Source organism: Falco cherrug, chromosome 9 (genome assembly GCF_023634085.1).
Source record: "Falco cherrug isolate bFalChe1 chromosome 9, bFalChe1.pri, whole genome shotgun sequence".
Lineage (NCBI taxonomy): Eukaryota > Metazoa > Chordata > Aves > Falconiformes > Falconidae > Falco > Falco cherrug.
In genome coordinates, this window is record NC_073705.1 from 28,474,395 (window position 1) to 28,492,421 (window position 18,027).

Sequence of the window (18,027 nt, forward strand, 5' to 3'; positions counted from 1 at the left end):
TTTAAAGGCAGCAATCTGATTTCTCCCCACACTCCCCAAGCCTCAAAACCAGCTCTTCCAATAATGGACTGGGTTATGAATTAGATATAATAAAATACACCCAACTCCTCAGATCAGATACAGGAAAGTTTGGGGCCATCAGCCACATCCTGAGGCTGAATGTTAAAGAGTTAGATGACTTTCTGCTCGGTTCAGGCTGGCCTCAAAACACAAGTAGGTGTTGGGCGTTTAACAAAACGGGCAAATCTGCAGCAGAATCTGTGAACAAGAGTTTGCAGTCACCAGCAGCAGAGCACGCATCGTACCACGCACAGGTAGGTCTCTGCACCCCTCGCTCCCAGGTTCTCAGGCTGCTTGTGCTGACAGCCCCAGGGGCACCTGAGAGGCAGAGGGCTGCCGACTACTGTCTGGTACCCGCAGCCTAGACCAAGGAGGGGGCATCGCTGAGGGGCACCACAACCTCCCTCTGCAGAGGCAAGAAGAGCCCAAGGGCAAGCGACTGCCCTGCTGCAGCCAAGTGTCACCAATTGGTGACAGGGCCACCCCCATAACACCACCACTCTCCCCTCTGTGAAAGACGGACACTGCACGCTCTGGGACAGGCAGGGCTCTGCTATTTATTGAGCTCTAGGTTTGTATGTACATCCATTTACAGTGCTTGGTTCAGTGACAGCGTGACGAGAGGAGGTGTGTCAGAGTCTTCCCCAGCTCAGCCTTGGATGAGGGCTGACCTCAGGAGCTGCTCCCAGTCACAGCCTGGGTTTCTCAGTTCATCCCAGCAAGGGAATGTCCTGGGGGAGACGAGACCTCTGATGGCTGAGCCCAGAGTCAAAAGCTGAAAATCCCAGAGGCTGCTGAGGCAGACTCATCTCCAGCTCTCTCATGTATCTGCCTCGTCTCAGCCTAAATGGGATCAGAGGAAAGGAGGCATGCGGACAGCTGCTAACTCAGTGCTCTGACAGCAGTGACCGTGGGGCTGCACCTCCAGGAAGCAACTCAAGCCCCACCTAGAAGAAACTCCCCTCCTCAGAGGCGAGATCATCTAGCAAGAGCTCCCCACACATACAGACAAGTGCCATGTGCTGCAAACCACTGTTACTCATTTTTCACTGGAGAAGCTGCCTCCTGCACACCCTGGCCTGCTCTCAAGCAGAGTGATTTTATGGAGCCTGCTTGCTCGCCCAAGCACTGTCCCTCTGACATGTACACATTTCCACACACTTGCACGGCAGAAAGCAAGTGTCTGGCATGGCTGACAAGAGCCACATAATTCCCTGCTGAGGCAAAGTATCTTCTGTTGGAGAAGCCAGTGCTCCCAAGGAAAACAGACAGTTGTCTTAATCAGGTGCTGTGCCCAGTGGGTGGCCAAGGACACAGCTTCCAGTTTCCCATGCTCATGGCAGGTGAAGATGAAACATTAACACAATTAACACACATTACCATGAAGAAGCCTTGCCTAAAAAATGGTAGTAAATGAGCATGACATTCACATCACTCACACTAATCTACAAGGCTAAGAGAGGGACTAGGCACTTTTTAAAAAAACAAACCTGTTTTCTAGAAAAAAAAAAGTGGATCTGGGATGTAAATAATTTCTCTGCTTCAGTCCACCAAGTCAGGCAAGACCCTAACATCACTGCTGGGAGCTGAAAACACACAAGCAGGGAACAGGTGTTTATGCTGCGTATTCCTGAGTTGGCAGCCAGACACAGCACTCTGAACAGGCTCCGCCAGACCTGGGCACCTCTGGAAGACTGGCTCTGGAGCAGAAAGGTCTGCCTGTGCCCCAGAGCATCATCCCAGAGCTCTTCCTTTGGAAGTTCTCAGTGGACTGTTGCTGCAAGTTGCTTGGTGAAGAGAGGAGGGCAAGTGAAAAAGTGAAGTAACTATTTCTCCAGCTGCATCTTAATTGCATGCTACGCACAAGGGAAAAACTGGGGACCTTTTAATTCATGAAGGTCACCAGGCACTTGCAAACACATACAAGGCAGATGTTCCTGTGAGGAAGAGGAGGATTGTCGCAATGCAGTCTCTGATGGGCAGTAAGGGAGGGGGTAGAGGGAGTCAACCCATCCTCTGCCCCAAGAAAACAGAATATCTAAAAATGTCCCTCAACCCTAGAAACAGCAGAAATATGCTGTGCTACTGGAAGCCACCATGACCCCAAGCAGAGCTGGTCTCCAGTTACAAAGTGCTCCATACGATGACCCATATTCTTGCATACTGGCTCAGACCTCCAGCAGCCTTGGAGGCAAAATTTCTCCTTCTCCAGTAATTCAATGGCTTGGTTCAAGTGGCACATTCTGACATCAGGAGCCAGCAGTGACAGGGCCTGCTCCCTGGGGAAACTTTTATATCCCAAAACCATTCCCAATGGGACAGCAGTGGATTTGACCTACATTGTGTGAGGGCAGATTGATCCAGACTGATGGAAAAGAACAGCCCTCACTTGGGATCAGAGAGCTTTCCCCATAGAGCAGGTGAGCAATCTCAACCCAGAACTGTCCCACGCAGCTGGACTGGTTTTATTATTTTGGTTGTGAGCTCTCCCCAGCTCTGCCACAAAGGTTTCCAGTGCATCTTCCCTGAGGCTGCGGAGGGAATCTCCCAGTGCTACGTCATAGGAACGGCTGCCCACCCCCATGGCACCTTACAAAATTGCTTCGTCCTCCTCCTCAACATGCTGATCACCTCTCCTCAGCCCCAGTCCTGTCGAAACACATGCCTTTGGGATCAAACACACAGCAGCAAGGCTCTCCCCTAAAAGAAATGCAGTCCCTTCTGCAGGTGGAAGGCAAGGGGCGACCGGCTGCAGATCTGTAGTGTCCCTGCCCAGACAGGCCCATCTCTGGTCAGCCCTGCACAGCAGCAGCGTCCCCGCTTCAAGAGATCGTAGAGAATTCCTTCAGCAGCAATTCCTGGCTCAGCGTGTTGAAAGCAAGGTTCTTCCTCACATTGATGCTGATGGACCGAACCTGAGAGAGAAAAAAACCAAGATGTTTTAGCCGAGGGACTCTTCCTGGCTCCCCATAAGCACGGTGGCAGCTTTGACACTGCTGACCTCCAGGTTCAGCACGGACCAGCTGTGCACGCTGTTATACCTCCAGAGGACTTGCTGCAGCCAGCTCTCACTGAGAATCCACCTTTGCAAGAAAGCCCTGAGGATTAGCTGCTTCCTGGAATAACAGGAATGTCTATAGAGACATTCCTGCAAGGAGAGCAAATTCCAGATGGGACAGGGATGGGAGAGGATGCTCTGCTTGGATGCCTGAGCTATGACGTGTTTCCTGTTCTGGGGCAAAATGATGGGGAAAATGAGTACTTCCAGGCTGCAGCTGGAAAAGTGTTTTCTGTCAGTGCTCAGTAGAGCATCAGCCAGCATTCTCTTGGATGAGTGCAGTGACATTACCCCTGTCCTGCTCCAGAACTTGCAATGCCAAAGTCAGGAGTTAAGGAAAGGACAGAGGCCACGCTACTGTGCGGTAAACACAAATTATCCCCCAAGCTGGCAGAAAACCATGGGTTCAGAGCCAGCTTTGTGTATTCTGCGCTGAGTGCCTTATACTTGAGGCTGGCTCACTAGATGCCTCTGAAGAAGAGACACCTTTGTCCCTTGGTGATGCCTGGACTTCTGGCCACCTGCAGAGTCTGCGAAGAAGAGCTGGGCAACCCTGTTGCGCAGCAGCTTCCCTTCCCCCCTCATGCCTGCAGACTCTTTGGCCGAACACGCAGGCCCCAGACTGGGCTCAGTCTCAGCTGCACTTGGCAACGAGAAAACAAAGTCAAACATCATCTGTGTCAGCGACTGTGCAGCAGTGACAGAAAGCAAAACTGACACAAGCTCATCCAAACAACAGGATTACAGTTCCCAGAGACTCAGAGCCTGTGATAATAACGTTGTTGCTGACCTGGTTAGCGTTTTGTGCTTTTTAAAAACACCGGGGGATGAATTATAAGAAAGCAAAACAAGGAATCCAACACTAGGAGCTGGAAGAGCAAGTTGCAGTGTTTATACTGCTGAGGGTCCCACGTGCTGCCCTGGTGAGACAGAAAGAAGGGAAGGGCAGAAAGCTCCCAAAAAGGCAGAGAGTGTAAGAATGGGAAGTAAATGAGAACATGGGAGTTTAATGGGGAAAGCTGTGAAATGAATCCTGGTGAGCCCCATTGCACAGACCCTAACAACAAGCAAGTTAGCAAAGATGTCTGCACAGAGACAGAAAATTTAAGTTTATGGCATCTGCAGAAACCACAAATTCTCCTTCATCAGGATGTTTGGCAGAGGCTCCATGCATCTTTGCTCCCTTGGAGCACCCCTCACCTCTCTTCTCTGGGTGTCTTTTGACTTAGAATCATAGAATCATCTAGGTTGGAAAAGACCTTTGATATCATCAAGGCCAAACATTAACCCAGGACTGCCAAGTCCATCACTACACCATGTCCCTAAGCACCGCACCTACATGTTTTATAAACACCTCCAGGGATGGCGATTCCACCACCTCCCTGGGCAGCCTGTTCCTCCAATGAATGACCACCCTTTCAGTGATTTTTTTTTTTTCCCTAATATCCAATCTAAACCTCCCCAGGCGTAACTTGAGGCTGTTTCCTCTTGTCCTGTCGCTAGTTATCTAGGAGAAAAGACCTACCCCCAACTTGCCTATAGTCTCCTGTCAGGTTAAAGGAGGTTCCATACTAAAATAGTCTGGGATCATGTCCTGTAAAATAATCATAGGTTATAGTCTCCCTTAAACACCACTGCATGTGGTCTCCAGAACACCAGATTGTACTGGGCCGTCTCCCTGCCAGGAGACAGGTATCTCACTGATTGGATTTGGTCCCAGTTCTACCAAGTGCTCCCCACCTCAGTGATCCAGTCAGAAGTGAGAAGAGGGGAATGCCATGGCTAAAGAGATGTGGAGAGTCCTCTGCCCTGGGGAACGTGACTGCCTGCAGGAAAGGGGCAGATGCTACACGTAGTGTAAGCTCGCATCCTTATTCTGACCAGAAACATTTTTATGGGTCCCAGCAATAGAAGGAACAAGCAGAAATGAGCTCCTGGCCTCAGGAACTGCTGACAGGAGCTGGACACCAGCAGTAGATGTCCAAGTTGTTTACACATCAAGGTCTCCAAGCAGGATGTGGCAGCTGTACCTACAAGCCCAGAAAGGGAGGATGGAGTAGCACATGATGAGAACACAGGGTTTTGTGGAAATTGTAGCTATGGGGTAGAGCACAAGAAATTAAGCCTGTTTAGTTTGCAAAGAGAAGGTTTAGAAGGACTAGAGCAAACACTCCTCAATGTATAAAATGAGGTCAGAAAGAGAACAGTGAGTAATATTTCTCTGGCTCCCCAGGGATGGGGCAAGAAATACTCAGCTTAATTTAAGACAAAGACGACTTACACTGGAAAAGAGGAAATACTTTTAAATCTATGGGTTGTGAAGCGCTGGAGCAGGTCACCTGAGGCCAGCGTGGAGCTGTTTTCACTTAAAGACAGACACCTTCAGGTTTCAAGACGAGCTTAACCACAAACTAGTGAAGAGCAGTCTAGATGGACTTAGCTCTGCTTTAACACAAGTTGGGCAGGGGAGCGGGTATGTTAACAACACACAAGATGACTCTGACGTTTCTACAAATCTTTGCCCAGCTTTTCTTCTGCTGTGAGAAAGCAGGCAGCTCTGATCCAGCCAGCTTAAGAGGTAAGAACAGCTCAAATTAGAGTTAATTCAAGTTATCTCCAGCACCAGAGAGCCAGAGCTCATCTCCCTTTTGGGGTGGGAAGGCCAGACATTGACATAGGGAGGTGTCAGCCTATGACAAGGATAAACTTCAGAAGCTTCCTGCAGTCTGGCTGAGCTGCTCCATCCACAAGGCTACACTCCAGGGCTCCTCCTGGCTCGTGGTGCAGTGGGCAGCCCAGGCCTGGCTGCCAGCCTGGAAGCTACCAGAACTCTCTAGAGTGGCTTATATGTGAGGCCAAAACCAGCCTCAGAAAGCAAGCTCAGAACTTTAATATTTGTTCTGAAGGGAACAGAAGCAAAGCACGTCTTCCCTCTTGCTTCTGTGTGGAGCATGCTGGAGCACACTAGGGCCAGAAAAGCTTTAACAATTTTCTCCCTACTAGCAGCTTGGATCACATTTAACCCACAGATTTTGAAGAAATGGGAAATGCAAGAAATGCTGACATCACCTAGAGAACAATGGACAAATGAAAGAACAGATGAAGCAATGGCATTAACTACATGAAGAAAACATTATTCAGTTCTGTTTGGTGTCTTTATAGCTGAACGTGTGCAACACTATTTCACAGCAAGCCCCATCAATTAAACCTGTTTCCAATCAACAAGCAGCTCTTAAGAAATTTGTACAATGGGAGAAAGGTTTACACTGACTACTACATCTAATTAAAAGTTAAATTAGTGTAATTTCCCCTGCAGAAATCAATCCCTAATCAGATTATGTTGAGACTCTGCTGAAACCTATCCAAGTGCAAAGACAGTGAATGTTTTGGAAAGATGCTCTTTTCCACACACAAGGGTCCAAAAGCTCACATCCAAACCATTCATCCTATCAAAGCAGCATAGTCCTCAAATGACATCCCTGAGGGTTCAAAGGAAAAGAAATAAGAAGCGTTAGAAAACTTCCTAACTTACTTCCTTTAGACCCTCAAAGGCAGCACAACAGGCCAGAAAACCCAGCTGATAAAACACCCTGCACATCACCTTCCACCACAACGTGGCTGCAGTATCACAGGCCTTTGAAAGCTGCTTTGAAAAGGGAATGGGAGAAGAAAGCAGATTTTTCTTTGGGATTAGCAAGAAAGAGCTGCACTGAGGGGAAGCCAGAGAAGTGAAGCAGTGCATTAGCAAAGCATGTCAAAGGAGTGAGAACAAGATTTCTAAGCATAAAGGAGCCCAGAGAATGGCTTGGGGAAGTTTCTGCTCACCCACTTAATGGGAGCACAGAGAGATGAAAAGGTAGCCGAAAAGGAAAGCGGCTCTTGTGTGTCATTCCCCACCAAGAAGGAATTGCTTCAATGCAATCACACAGATAGAGATAAGAAAACCAGGCAGAATCTGGAAAGAATTATTTACAAACAGATCCTGTTCAGGAAGACCTGATGGGACCAGCATGAGTTTGGAATCCATACTGGAAACCTGTAGCTCACCACCAGCCCTGCTCCTCTGGCAAAGCCCATGAAGAAAACTGCGGCAACTTCACTCTGACCCCTCTATGAAATCCTGAGGATCTCAGCAGTTAAACATTACTCAACACCAGACCAGCAGCAGAAGCTGAAGTAAAGACTCAGAAGCCTTGAAGAAAGGAAGCCAAGTACCTGCGCTTTGAAGAGGATATGGGGAGGACAGGGCAAACTAGGGCCTTTTTGATGAGTTTTCGATCAATTGATAAAGCCATCAGTTACTATGCACCTAGAGGAAAAAACATCGTAGAAGATGGGAGGCCAGCTGGGTTTGCTGAAGACAAATGGTAACATATCAGGTTGATTTCCCGCTGTGTTGAGGGAACAGCTTAATGGAATGCAGGGGATTTTCTGTAGCTGTGAGTAAAGAACATTTAATAGGGTCCCAATTCTCAGGGCATCTAGAGAAATGTGGATTACACAGATTCACAACTGGGTCAAATCAGCACATTTAGACAGTAATTATTCAGGCTTTCATATGCTCTTGAGGAGAGGGTCCCAGGGGTACCTGGACGGGCAGTTTTCAGTAGGGAGTTGAAGAGGGACTGGTTATGCTAAACAGATTCTTAAGTGATACAAAACTGGGATTTGGAAAAAAAATAAATTGGGCTAGGAAGAAAATAATTTTAGCTGAAATGTTTTGTAGCTGTGATGCTCTTAGGACTGAGAATGTAATTTTAATCAATTGGCATGATCAGCCTGAGCTTCTGCCAGGCCAAGTGGAAAGTGGGGCATGCAGGAAGCAGAGCAGTCATGTGGCCAAGAGGCTGGGGAAGGAGATGCTGGCTGAGGAGGGTAAGGAGCCCTTGGGATGGAACAGATGACAACAGAAACATGAATGCATCTTATTTCCAGGATGCAGTAATAGGAGAAGCCTGTGTCACAGGAAGGCTATGGTCAAATTTCTTTGCGTGTATTCCAACTAACGTATCAAACAGCAGGCCAGAGGGACAAAAACAGGCACAAAAGAGCACAGAAAAACGGCATGAAAGTGGTTGCAAGTGTTTTTTCCCCATATACTACCCAAAGGTAGGGCTGGAATGACCCAAAAAAACATTAAAAAGCATTGTGTAGAAGGAAGCAAAACCGATTCAGGAGTGCTTGCTCTGCAGTAGAGTAGACAGAAGGAGGCGTAACGTTCCCAAACTCATGCAGACTTCATGACAGAGTGGGCAGGCACCAATTACTCATCAGTCAGCAAGGACAGAGCTGGGAGAATCAGCTCTCAAACTGGCAGAGAAAGCTGCCAGAGTTAGAGATCGCTCCCTTCACTGAAGCTGTAATGATTCAAAAGTGAGAAAAAACAGGCTCCCCTCAGATACCAGCCACTACAAAAACACTCCTGAGCTATGTGGCTGGTGGACAAGAAATGTTGTGTCAGGGATCTCTGGAGCAGGGCGAGCAAGCTGGCTTGTTGAAGAATGTAACTACCAACCCAAATTATTTGGACTCAGTTTTGTCTTTGCTACATTATTTTTGTGGGTCTTTCTACCATTTGCTTTCTCTTCTGGCAGAAGGACACATTTCTAGGGAACACCTTTGCTTTCTTTTCTTGGGAACCCTATTTTGTGAGTGATGGGGAAAAGCAATGAGAGGCACATGCTTCACCAGCGTCACATATTCTGATCAGTCCCATACTTTGTGGTCTCCTTAACAACAACAAAAATACTAAGTTGCTCTACGTGATAAACCCATAAACCCAAGTGGGGAGCAATCAGCTTCTCCACCATGCAAATTTACCACCATCAAGCACAGTGGATCCCCATGGCAGAAGGGGCAGGGGCTGACTGACCAGTTGGCTGGCCCCAGTAGTCTGGTGGCTCCTCCCCAGCCAGGTACTGCTGGGCAGGGAGCTCCAGGGAGCTTCCAGATCTATTGAGACATGCAGTGTCTGTTCCGATCCCATTCCTGTCCCACCTTTGGAGGCAGCCCAATGGAGTAACAGGACTGCTCAGCTACACTCCAAATGCCTAGGTTGTAAGCAAAGGCTTTGGAAAAGGATTGTTGATTCTGCAGCATCAGGGCAGCTTACCAGCTCTTTGAAGAAGGCAGCCTCTTTATGCTGCTCCGAGTAGCGCTCATACTGGTCCAGTCCATCCTGCAGTTTCAGAGTCAGTGTATCGTAGTTGGACCGTACCACTTCCAAAACCTGCCAGACACAGCCAAATACAGCAAAGTCATCAGCACCCACAGACACCCTCAGCACAGGAGGAACAAAGCGGAGATAGATCACAGCTCTGGCACCTATTTTTACAACATATGTGGCTTTGACAGCCAATATTTGGCTCATGAATAAAAACATGGAGGTTGGCACTAAAGCCTTCCTAATGCCAGTAAGGAACAGCCCTCAAATGTCAGAATTTCTCCATTCATGAGAACAGTGGATGAGCCTGTATCTATGACAGTAGCAGTTTTCCAAATACTATTATGTCACCAGGAGAAGTAGACATGATCTCATTAAATTAAGCAGCTAATTACCATGTGTACACCCAAATATAACACAGTAGGCACTATGCAAACAGAGGTTTGCCTGACCCCATGGTCCTTCCAGTGCTAGTTTTGCCAGCAGACCTCCCTCCTGGCTTGCTAATCACCATTCATAATCTGCTAAACTGCCAGCCTCTTCAGCTGCTCAGGTCAGCTTCCATACAGAGCGCTGCTCTTCTCTCCTGATAGGAACAAGCTTCTGACAGGCATAAAGAGAAGACCAACCCCCATACAGACTGTGGTTTTGGGAACAGATGGAGACATGAATCCAGGTCTTCCTGCCCAGGAGATATTTTATTATCTGCCTTCACTGCAACCAAAGCACTCCAGCTTATATTACTGCCTTACTGTGCTCCCCGCACTCGGCTATGCTTGCAAATTCATAGTTAAACATCTCTGTCCTATTGAACTATTCATTTTCCTAACTAGGGAACACCAAGAGGCACTCCCACAATGCTTTTTAGCTTCAAAGCATTGCATGGACAAATGCATTCCTCAAAGCATTTTTTGAGATGGTAAGTAATGATAATCTTCCTACCAGGAACCATATAGCTCAGCACTCCTGGGCAAAGCACACGATTGAAACAATTCTCTCAAAACACATAAACTTCTTTCTTAGGCTGTTACCGTTTGCTCTGAGAGCTAAACAGAATATCAAAATCTCAGGTTTGCATTGCAGTAGCCTCTGCTCATGAAAGGCCTCACTAAGGAGGACTACACAGTATAAGGTACAAAGGAAGAGGACTCTGCCCCAAAGCATCACAACCCCGAAAAGATCCTAAGAAAAGCATTGCAGAGGATTTAAGACAAGAGTGACCAGAACAATAAGGATCCCCTTCCACTTCTTTTGTCCTCCCAACAATGTAAACACTACCCTCAATTACCCTTTTAGGCAGCTGGCAGCTCCTGTCCTTGACAGGACTGAATCAAGTCCTTGTATCCTTTACTCTAGGAGACCGAGACTTGCTTAGGGTTCCTTCAGAAGCTTGTTTCCCCCAAACTTTGCATGTGGCAGGGGCACACAGACACTCATGCAAACACTTAGAAGCAGGCTAGGGCCTGAGGTGGCAGAAGCCACAGGGCATCAATCCAAATGAGAACTGGGAGTAAAAAAGTGGCTCCCAGATGAGACGGTCACACAGCAGAGTCTTTGCAGCTCACCTGTCCTCCAGCACTGCAGAGGCAAGCCAGGGGTAGGCATCAGCATTTTGCAATGTTATTTAAGAACAGCCTGTCAGTGTCCTGCTGCTGCAAAAGCACACAGCCTCCTCGCCAAGACTCATTCCCTAACGCTGTTTGTCAGCTCCACTGGCACAGAGAAAGAACCCCTGCAATGACAGCCATCTCCAAATTCAGTCGGGCCTTCTTGTTCCTGTGTGCGGAAGCTGCAAAAGTATCACAGAGCCAAAAGCAATGATGAAAGAAAGCTGTCTCAGTACAGGAATAACTTTCTCTGGGATGCAACTATCCACGAGGGATGGAGAATAATAGTACAATGTAATAAAGAATCCAGCAGCTTGCATGAATCAGAGGGCTATCCTCCTGTCAGTCTGAGGAAGCCAAGTTGACCAAGATTAGTAAGGTGCAGGAGAGAAACCTTGTTTAAAGTGTGAGGAGTAGAACAGTCTTCTCCAGCAGTAACTCAGAGTGGAGACATTTAACTCAAGGCTACTCTACTCCCCAGGACCCTTCCCCTTGGGCTCCTCTTCACTCCCCTGTGCCTGGATACACATAGCCACACGTAGTGCCATATAGATGTGCCCAGACAATGGGCATACATGTTTCTCCACAAAAAGAATGAGGATTCCTCCTTGCTAGCCGAGTAGTGAGTATCTGAAGATCCTCAGAGGCATCCTCAAACCATGACGAGAAGCTAATAGTAAACTCTGAGGGCAGCACTGAGCTCTGTAAGCAGTATCTTTATATCAGCCGTCCTGTCTCACCTTTGAAAGGCAGCTAAGAACTCAGTTTGATACTCTAGGAGGAGGAGGGGAGGAAAAAGAGGCCCCAGAGTTTCTACTGTGTTACCCACTACTTACTGTAATCTCTGCAGTGAACTTGAGATCAGCTTATCCCTTTAGCTATGAATTTTCATTGGCTTCCACTCCTTATTTCCTTTAATTATGAAACAGAACTTAAAAAGAAAGGGTAAGTTAAAAATAAACAGCTTCTCTTCACTGCCTGATAAATTTCCCTTTCTTGCTGCTGCTGAGAAAGAATACTATGTGGGATTTGAGATAAACCCACTCACAGATCATTTCACTTCATACTTTATAATGGATAGGCACCGTTACTGAGATTACGACCTGCTATTCTTGAGACTATTTAATCTGTTCTTTAAAGATGCAGCTGCTAGACAGAGGAGAGGTTAAAGAGCAGCAGAAGGTATTAAAACTGTCCAACAGGAAGGTTTGAAAGGCATCAGCTTTATACGCAGATGACAAAAACTTGCATCCTCTGTGTAACAGAAGACCTCATGTTAGCATCCTCTGCCCTTATTATACACTGCTTTGACTTTTGCTCAGGAGTACTGCCGGAAGAAAGCCCTTTTGTGTTAAACACACAAGATCTTTATCTGCACCTTTCTGTCAGATACAAAAGAACTAGAGGAATTTAATTTTGAGATTAAAGCATTACTCCTTCAAGGTCTTGTACAGTCTGGCCTTCCTAGAAACCTCTATGGAAGACCAGAAAACAAATTCCAAGACTGTACAGTATGAATAACTTAAAGGGACTTTTAGCTGGACTCTTCCACACAGATTTTAAACAGTCACTCCTTTTTTTAAAGTCTCGCAAGCAGCTGGAAGAACACCACTTCCAGTGTCAAGCAAGGATAGAGGAAAATTGACTGTAGATGATTTCCAAGGAGCTTGATGTAACTCTCAGATTGCAAGGATAAGCATGCAGGGAAAACTTTTTTAAAAAAATGCTTTACTGGATCTTCACAGTGGAAAAAAAATTAAATTAAGAGGAGTCACAACCTAAGTCTCTTTTTGTAGGTTATGTTAGGGGGATCAGAGTCTTAAAAAGCAGAATATGACAGAAATGAGCAACTCGGACATGGTCAACACGAGAAAAGTGAAGGCTGATGAATTCCTTTTTTGCAGCTACCTGTGTCAGCCCTAGAGGCTACATTCACTCATTTACCCCACTGCAACAAACCAGAAGTCATGGGAGGTGCACCACTGTAAATGAAAGATAATTTGCCATTAAATTAACCCCCTGCCCCACCACTCACTCACTGACTGCCTTCCAGAAGTTCCAGAGACACGCCAGCAGTTCAGGTCCCTGCAGATGTGTCCCCAAACCAACCTTTCAGGAGCTGCTCTGAACAGCAAGTGCTTTCTGTAACACTTGGATTTCAGCTTCCTCTTGCAGCTACTACAGCTAGCCTGTGCCCCATAACCCTCCTTCCCCAGTAAAACTGACAGCTTACGAGTGGAGGCACCCCCAGGTAACACAGTGCGGGGGCTGGTTTCTTACAGGGGGGCTGATGCAGGGCTCAGCTCCCTGCAGCATCCCACCCATGCCATGCCACTGCACCCAGAGGAACAAGACTATTTCAGAGTTTTGGGCTCCTTACTTTGCTGCATCCACCAGCTTACCACTCCCTTGCAAACTGGATGGACAACCTCTGAAGGGTCAGTGGACTCTTATGGACACAAACTCTGAAACCAGTTCCCCCAGAACCAACTGTCCCTGCTCCAAAATTTTCCACATTCAAAACAAGAGTGTTTTGCTGTACCACTCTCTATGCGCAGGCTCCTTCCTTACTGCACCAGAGAGAACAGTTTCCCCTGGCTGATCTTCAACAGGAGCCAACTTGCTGCACTCTCCCAGGAAAGGCTGGGCCTCGGAAAAGCCTGTCTGGGGGAAACAAGGGCATTACATGCAGCAGTCTCCCATCTCCATCCTGCCCAGGAGAACACAGCAGCAAAGCCAGAGAGGGAGCAGAATCTTTCATCATCCGCAACTGCAGTCTCTGCCTCACAAGAACATCAAATTAGAGAGTGCCACCAATTTACACCACCCAGCAAAGGACATGGTGCTGGTGGGTAGGTTCTGGGAAGCATGCATGGGCAGTGGCAGAAAAATACAGGAAAAACAGAAACAAGAAGACAACAAGGTGTCTACACTGTCTTCTTAATCAGTGCAGGAAAGGACAAGAATGCAATCAGTCAGCATCACCAGTACCTTGCTAAAGCCCTTCCACGCCCTTAAGACAGTCATTAGTTACCACGACACACAAGCAGTTGGAAAAGGACTGACCGACCTCACATCAAGCAAAAGGCAAAAATACCCAAACACCCCAGCAACCCCCAGGTTAAAATACATCTGACCCCCACACCAACTCCATGCAGCTGACAAGGCTGGGCTGGGAAGAGTCTCTCCAGATCAGGCCCAGCAAGCCCTCACAGGACTTGCTAAGAGCCAGGCTTTGCTGTCCCAGCTGTCCCGTGCCGCAGGATGAAGCAGACAGTCCTCACTGGCACTAGGGCACAGACACCGCATAGGGGCCCCAGGGCAGCCAGGGACAAACGTGCCCTCCATCCCCTCTACAGAGGTGGCAGAGTGCCTGTCACTGCCTGCATACCACAGAGGGAATTATGGCAAGTCCCACCTCTGAAACCTAGGCAAAGCTGAGGATACCACCAGCAAACCCAGCAGTCTGTCCCCTCAGATCAGAGGATGGAGGCTGTAGGAAGAGACATTAAGCTTTCCCTATTCTAGTAGAAGCCTGATGTGCATTTTACACTGGAGTCCCTCAAACTGGCTTGTTTATCCAGGTTTAGTACAAATCTTCCTCTTTTTCTCCCTCAAAGACCTCCACAAGCAACTCAGTCCCTGAGTGTTTCTCCTAGTGAATTCAATGGAATAGCAACATTTCTCACTGTAATGAAAAGGCTGCTGCCACCTGGACTATGAAGAGGCCATTGCCTCTCCATAATAAAGTGCCAGATAATTGACATAAATTTCACAGTACTATCTTCTAATTAATATGGAAAATTATTTTTCTTTTTTTTTTTTTTCCAAATGGCATCACACTTCTCACAAAGCAACTTAAAAGTTGCTGATGCAGGTTGGTCTTTGCTGGAATTAATCCCCAGAAGTGCCAAAACCAAAGCATATAATTAAATAATTAGAAGTTAAACAAAAACACACACACAGCTGCCACATTTCCCAACAGACTCTGCCCAGACCCTGGCTGCACTCATCTCCCTCTGCCTTTCCTCTTTCACTGTCTGCAGGAGCCAAGTTCAGAGAGAGGATCTACTAAGACGGCTGGTGCTACACACATGGGCTGGAAGCAGCTGTCACTCTCACTCGCTTCAAGAAAAGCACCCAGCCTAGGACAAGCAGCAGCACAGAGCTTTTGTCTGACCCAATGCTACCTTACCTTTGCAGCTGTCCCGGAGTTAAATGCAGCACTGATGCCTCAACACAATCCCCCACCCCCAAGCTCATCAAGCCATGGGTATTAATTCCATGCTCATGAATGCTAAGAGGAAGAGGAGGAGGATGTTGCTATGACAGTAACGACTCAGATTCCCAAGATATGCTGTACATACAGCACACATCTATGGATCCAGAGGATACAGAGTGGGGCTGGTGCACATGACAGAAAAGACTGTCTGGACATCTGGGCTGGAGATGCAAGTGCAGCCATGCCATGTAAATGCAAGATGTGCAGCACATTGTCATTCCCGCTCCAGTGCCCCAGATCGCCTCCATCAAGCAGCTGACATTCACACTACATGCAAGCGAAGGACCTCTGGCCCTCTCTTGCTGCAGGCTGAGTGTGAGGCTGCTCAGACTAAGCCTGTAAGACAGCCTCCACCAGCTCACACAACTGTCACCCCCAGAGTAAGGAAGCAGCATCCTGTCTGCTCTGAGGGCAGGAAAAATTCCTGGAAGGAGGATTTTTCCAATAGTAAAAAGCTCTGCTAGCCCAAAAGATTAAGTGAAAGCTACCAAGGGCAAATTTCTCCTCTGAGGTATGAAACAGGACTGCACCAACGCAGAATGCATCAGCAATGCTGGGAGGTAAGACACAAGATCTGCCCAGGTCATAGCGGGAAGAAAAGCCTGCAGAGGCAGGGGCAGCTGCCCATGAGCCCCAGGATGGCACTGGGCCATGAAAACGTGCTTCTGTCCTGATTGTGGAGATACAAAAGCTGATGGGACTCTTGTTCAGTGCCTGAAGATGGACAGATGGACAAGGCTGAGCGGCACACAGCAAAGATGAGTGAACCAGGAGACAAGGAGAGAAGGTACCTCACCCTGCTTTCCACTGCTGAGTGCAGGACCCTTTGCACACAGCTCCCACCAGTTACTCAGACACCTTTTAGGTTGTGTTTGCCAACCTTCCCCTGCTCAGCTCACGGAGCGTTAGCCAGGACACATTGTGTCTAGCAACCTGGGAATGAACAGTCCCATCAGTTTGTCCTTTGCCCCTGCCAGTCACTCCTGGCAGTCCCGCTGTGTTTGCTGCACTACTCTGTGCCCAGCCAAGCACAAGGAAAGACTAACTCTCCACATCCCAAATCCTTCCTTAGGACTACTTTTATACATTCTCACTTGAGTGCTACTGAAATCCAGGCCTTGCCACTTCTCTACACAAGGCAAAAGGTTTTGATCATATGTAAAAGATGATGATGATGATGATGACACTTAGCAACATCAAGGAGGGACATTTCACAGCCTCTTCTCCTCACCTCAGCATAGAGCCATTCTGGCGGGCCCAGACTATATGCAGTAGCTCAGATGTTTGTTCAATGATCACATAGAGATCTGTGATCTTTAAACAAACAAGCCTACAAAGTTGACGGTTTCATCCATGGAGTGGGAGGGTTCGGTTACAGTCTTCCTCCTCTGCCCACAGGTGCCTCTTCTAAAGATAATTTATAAGCTCACTTAGAAAGTGACTGTCATTCTCTGAACTCTGCTAGCAGAAATGGCAACCTCTTTTGGGACAAGAGTTATCTGCTCCAGAAATGTTTCAAACCCACAATCCATTAGAAGCCTAAAGGTGTTCAACTCTATTTAATGATGGGAAAAGACTCACTGATCCAACCAATCGGAAAATCACACATCTTTCAGAAACATCCCAATGCCAAAACTGTTCTCCAGCTCCACCCAGAAGGAGCTGTAAATGCACAACACAATGCCTGTTCCAAGCTCTCCTAGGACAGGACTTCCAAGATTCAACAGTTACTTTAAGAAGCAGAAAGGCTTCAAAGAATACAAAGGCAAGTAACAACAGACACACATGGTCACAGAGACCAGCTACGTGCACAGCTTGCAGAAGACTTAATTTGTAGTGGTATAGACGAATAGAAGATATTAATACGGTTGATAACCCTTGACATCCCTGTGTAGCCATCACTAGGGCTGGGGAGTCCTGTGCTAGGAATACGACACCCTCTGAGCTCCAGGAGTCAGGTAGCTGAAAGCCTGCTCACCTCACCAGAAAGCCTATGCCACCATTACTTTTTTACTACAGAGTAATTTCAAGAAGTCATGCCTACACATAAATGACAACTCCCATAACTGTTAAGTGCACTTTGCTCAACCACCCCTTTGGGTTTGGAGCACAAGGAGCAAAATGCACTTAATCCTCACACTGCTGCTTCTCAAGACCAATTTTCTTTTCTCAGTTCCAAAGATGGTCAGTGGGTTTATACTAACCTACATATCCCACTTGGCAGAAAGAACCTGGCACTCTCCGTGGGACCATGGATGCTCTTTCCCAGACTGCAGGGACAGGCTCCCAAGAGGAAATACAGGAGGCAATTCTGTGTCATTCAAGGGAGGAAAATGGGTTCAGTGGGTTTCTGCCAAGGGAACAAACATCCATGTACTGCACAACACTGGCACTTCCCAAGACCAGGCAGAAAAAAAGAAGTCAAAGACCTTGAAGCAAATTATCTTTGACTATATCAATTCATAAAATAAGCACCCTCCAGAGCAGACTTTTAGATCTGGATGGGGAGATCCGCCAGAAACTGAATGAGGTCCGCTAAGCTGGCCTGTTAGAAATTTTGCGAGGAAGGCAGGCAGCATAAGGAAGGCCAGGATGAAGGCAGGAGCATAAAACCCTGAGACAGATAGATAGATTTGCTATTTTGGAGTTACAGCCCATTTTGGACTTGCGAACCCTTATCTCCAGCTGGTGGCATTTATGAAAACATTTCTCACTGCTAGGTACGTAAGAGCACTTGCAATTCTGCCAAAGCTCAAAATGCACTGCAGATAGCTATGGACTGGACCGTTAATTTTTTTATTTCCCCATTGTGCTTACAATTAACTTAAGTGCTGAAATGCGATGGGCTGTTCCAGGA

At 47.3% G+C, this 18,027-nt stretch overlaps 1 protein-coding gene across 2 annotated transcripts in view; it reads right to left on the reverse strand.

Moving 5' to 3' along the window:
- Positions 1-597: 597 nt before the first annotated feature.
- Positions 598-18,027, reverse strand: part of ARMH3 (armadillo like helical domain containing 3) — a 128,885-nt gene continuing 111,455 nt past the window's right edge. For both annotated transcript variants that reach the window (XM_055719906.1, XM_055719905.1), the window contains 2 exons: positions 9,231-9,347; positions 598-2,975 (listed from right to left, as the gene is read on the reverse strand). In XM_055719906.1, the coding sequence (XP_055575881.1) occupies positions 2,883-2,975; positions 9,231-9,347 (210 nt within the window). In that variant the 3' untranslated portion in view covers positions 598-2,882. The remainder of the gene's footprint in view (positions 2,976-9,230; positions 9,348-18,027) is intronic.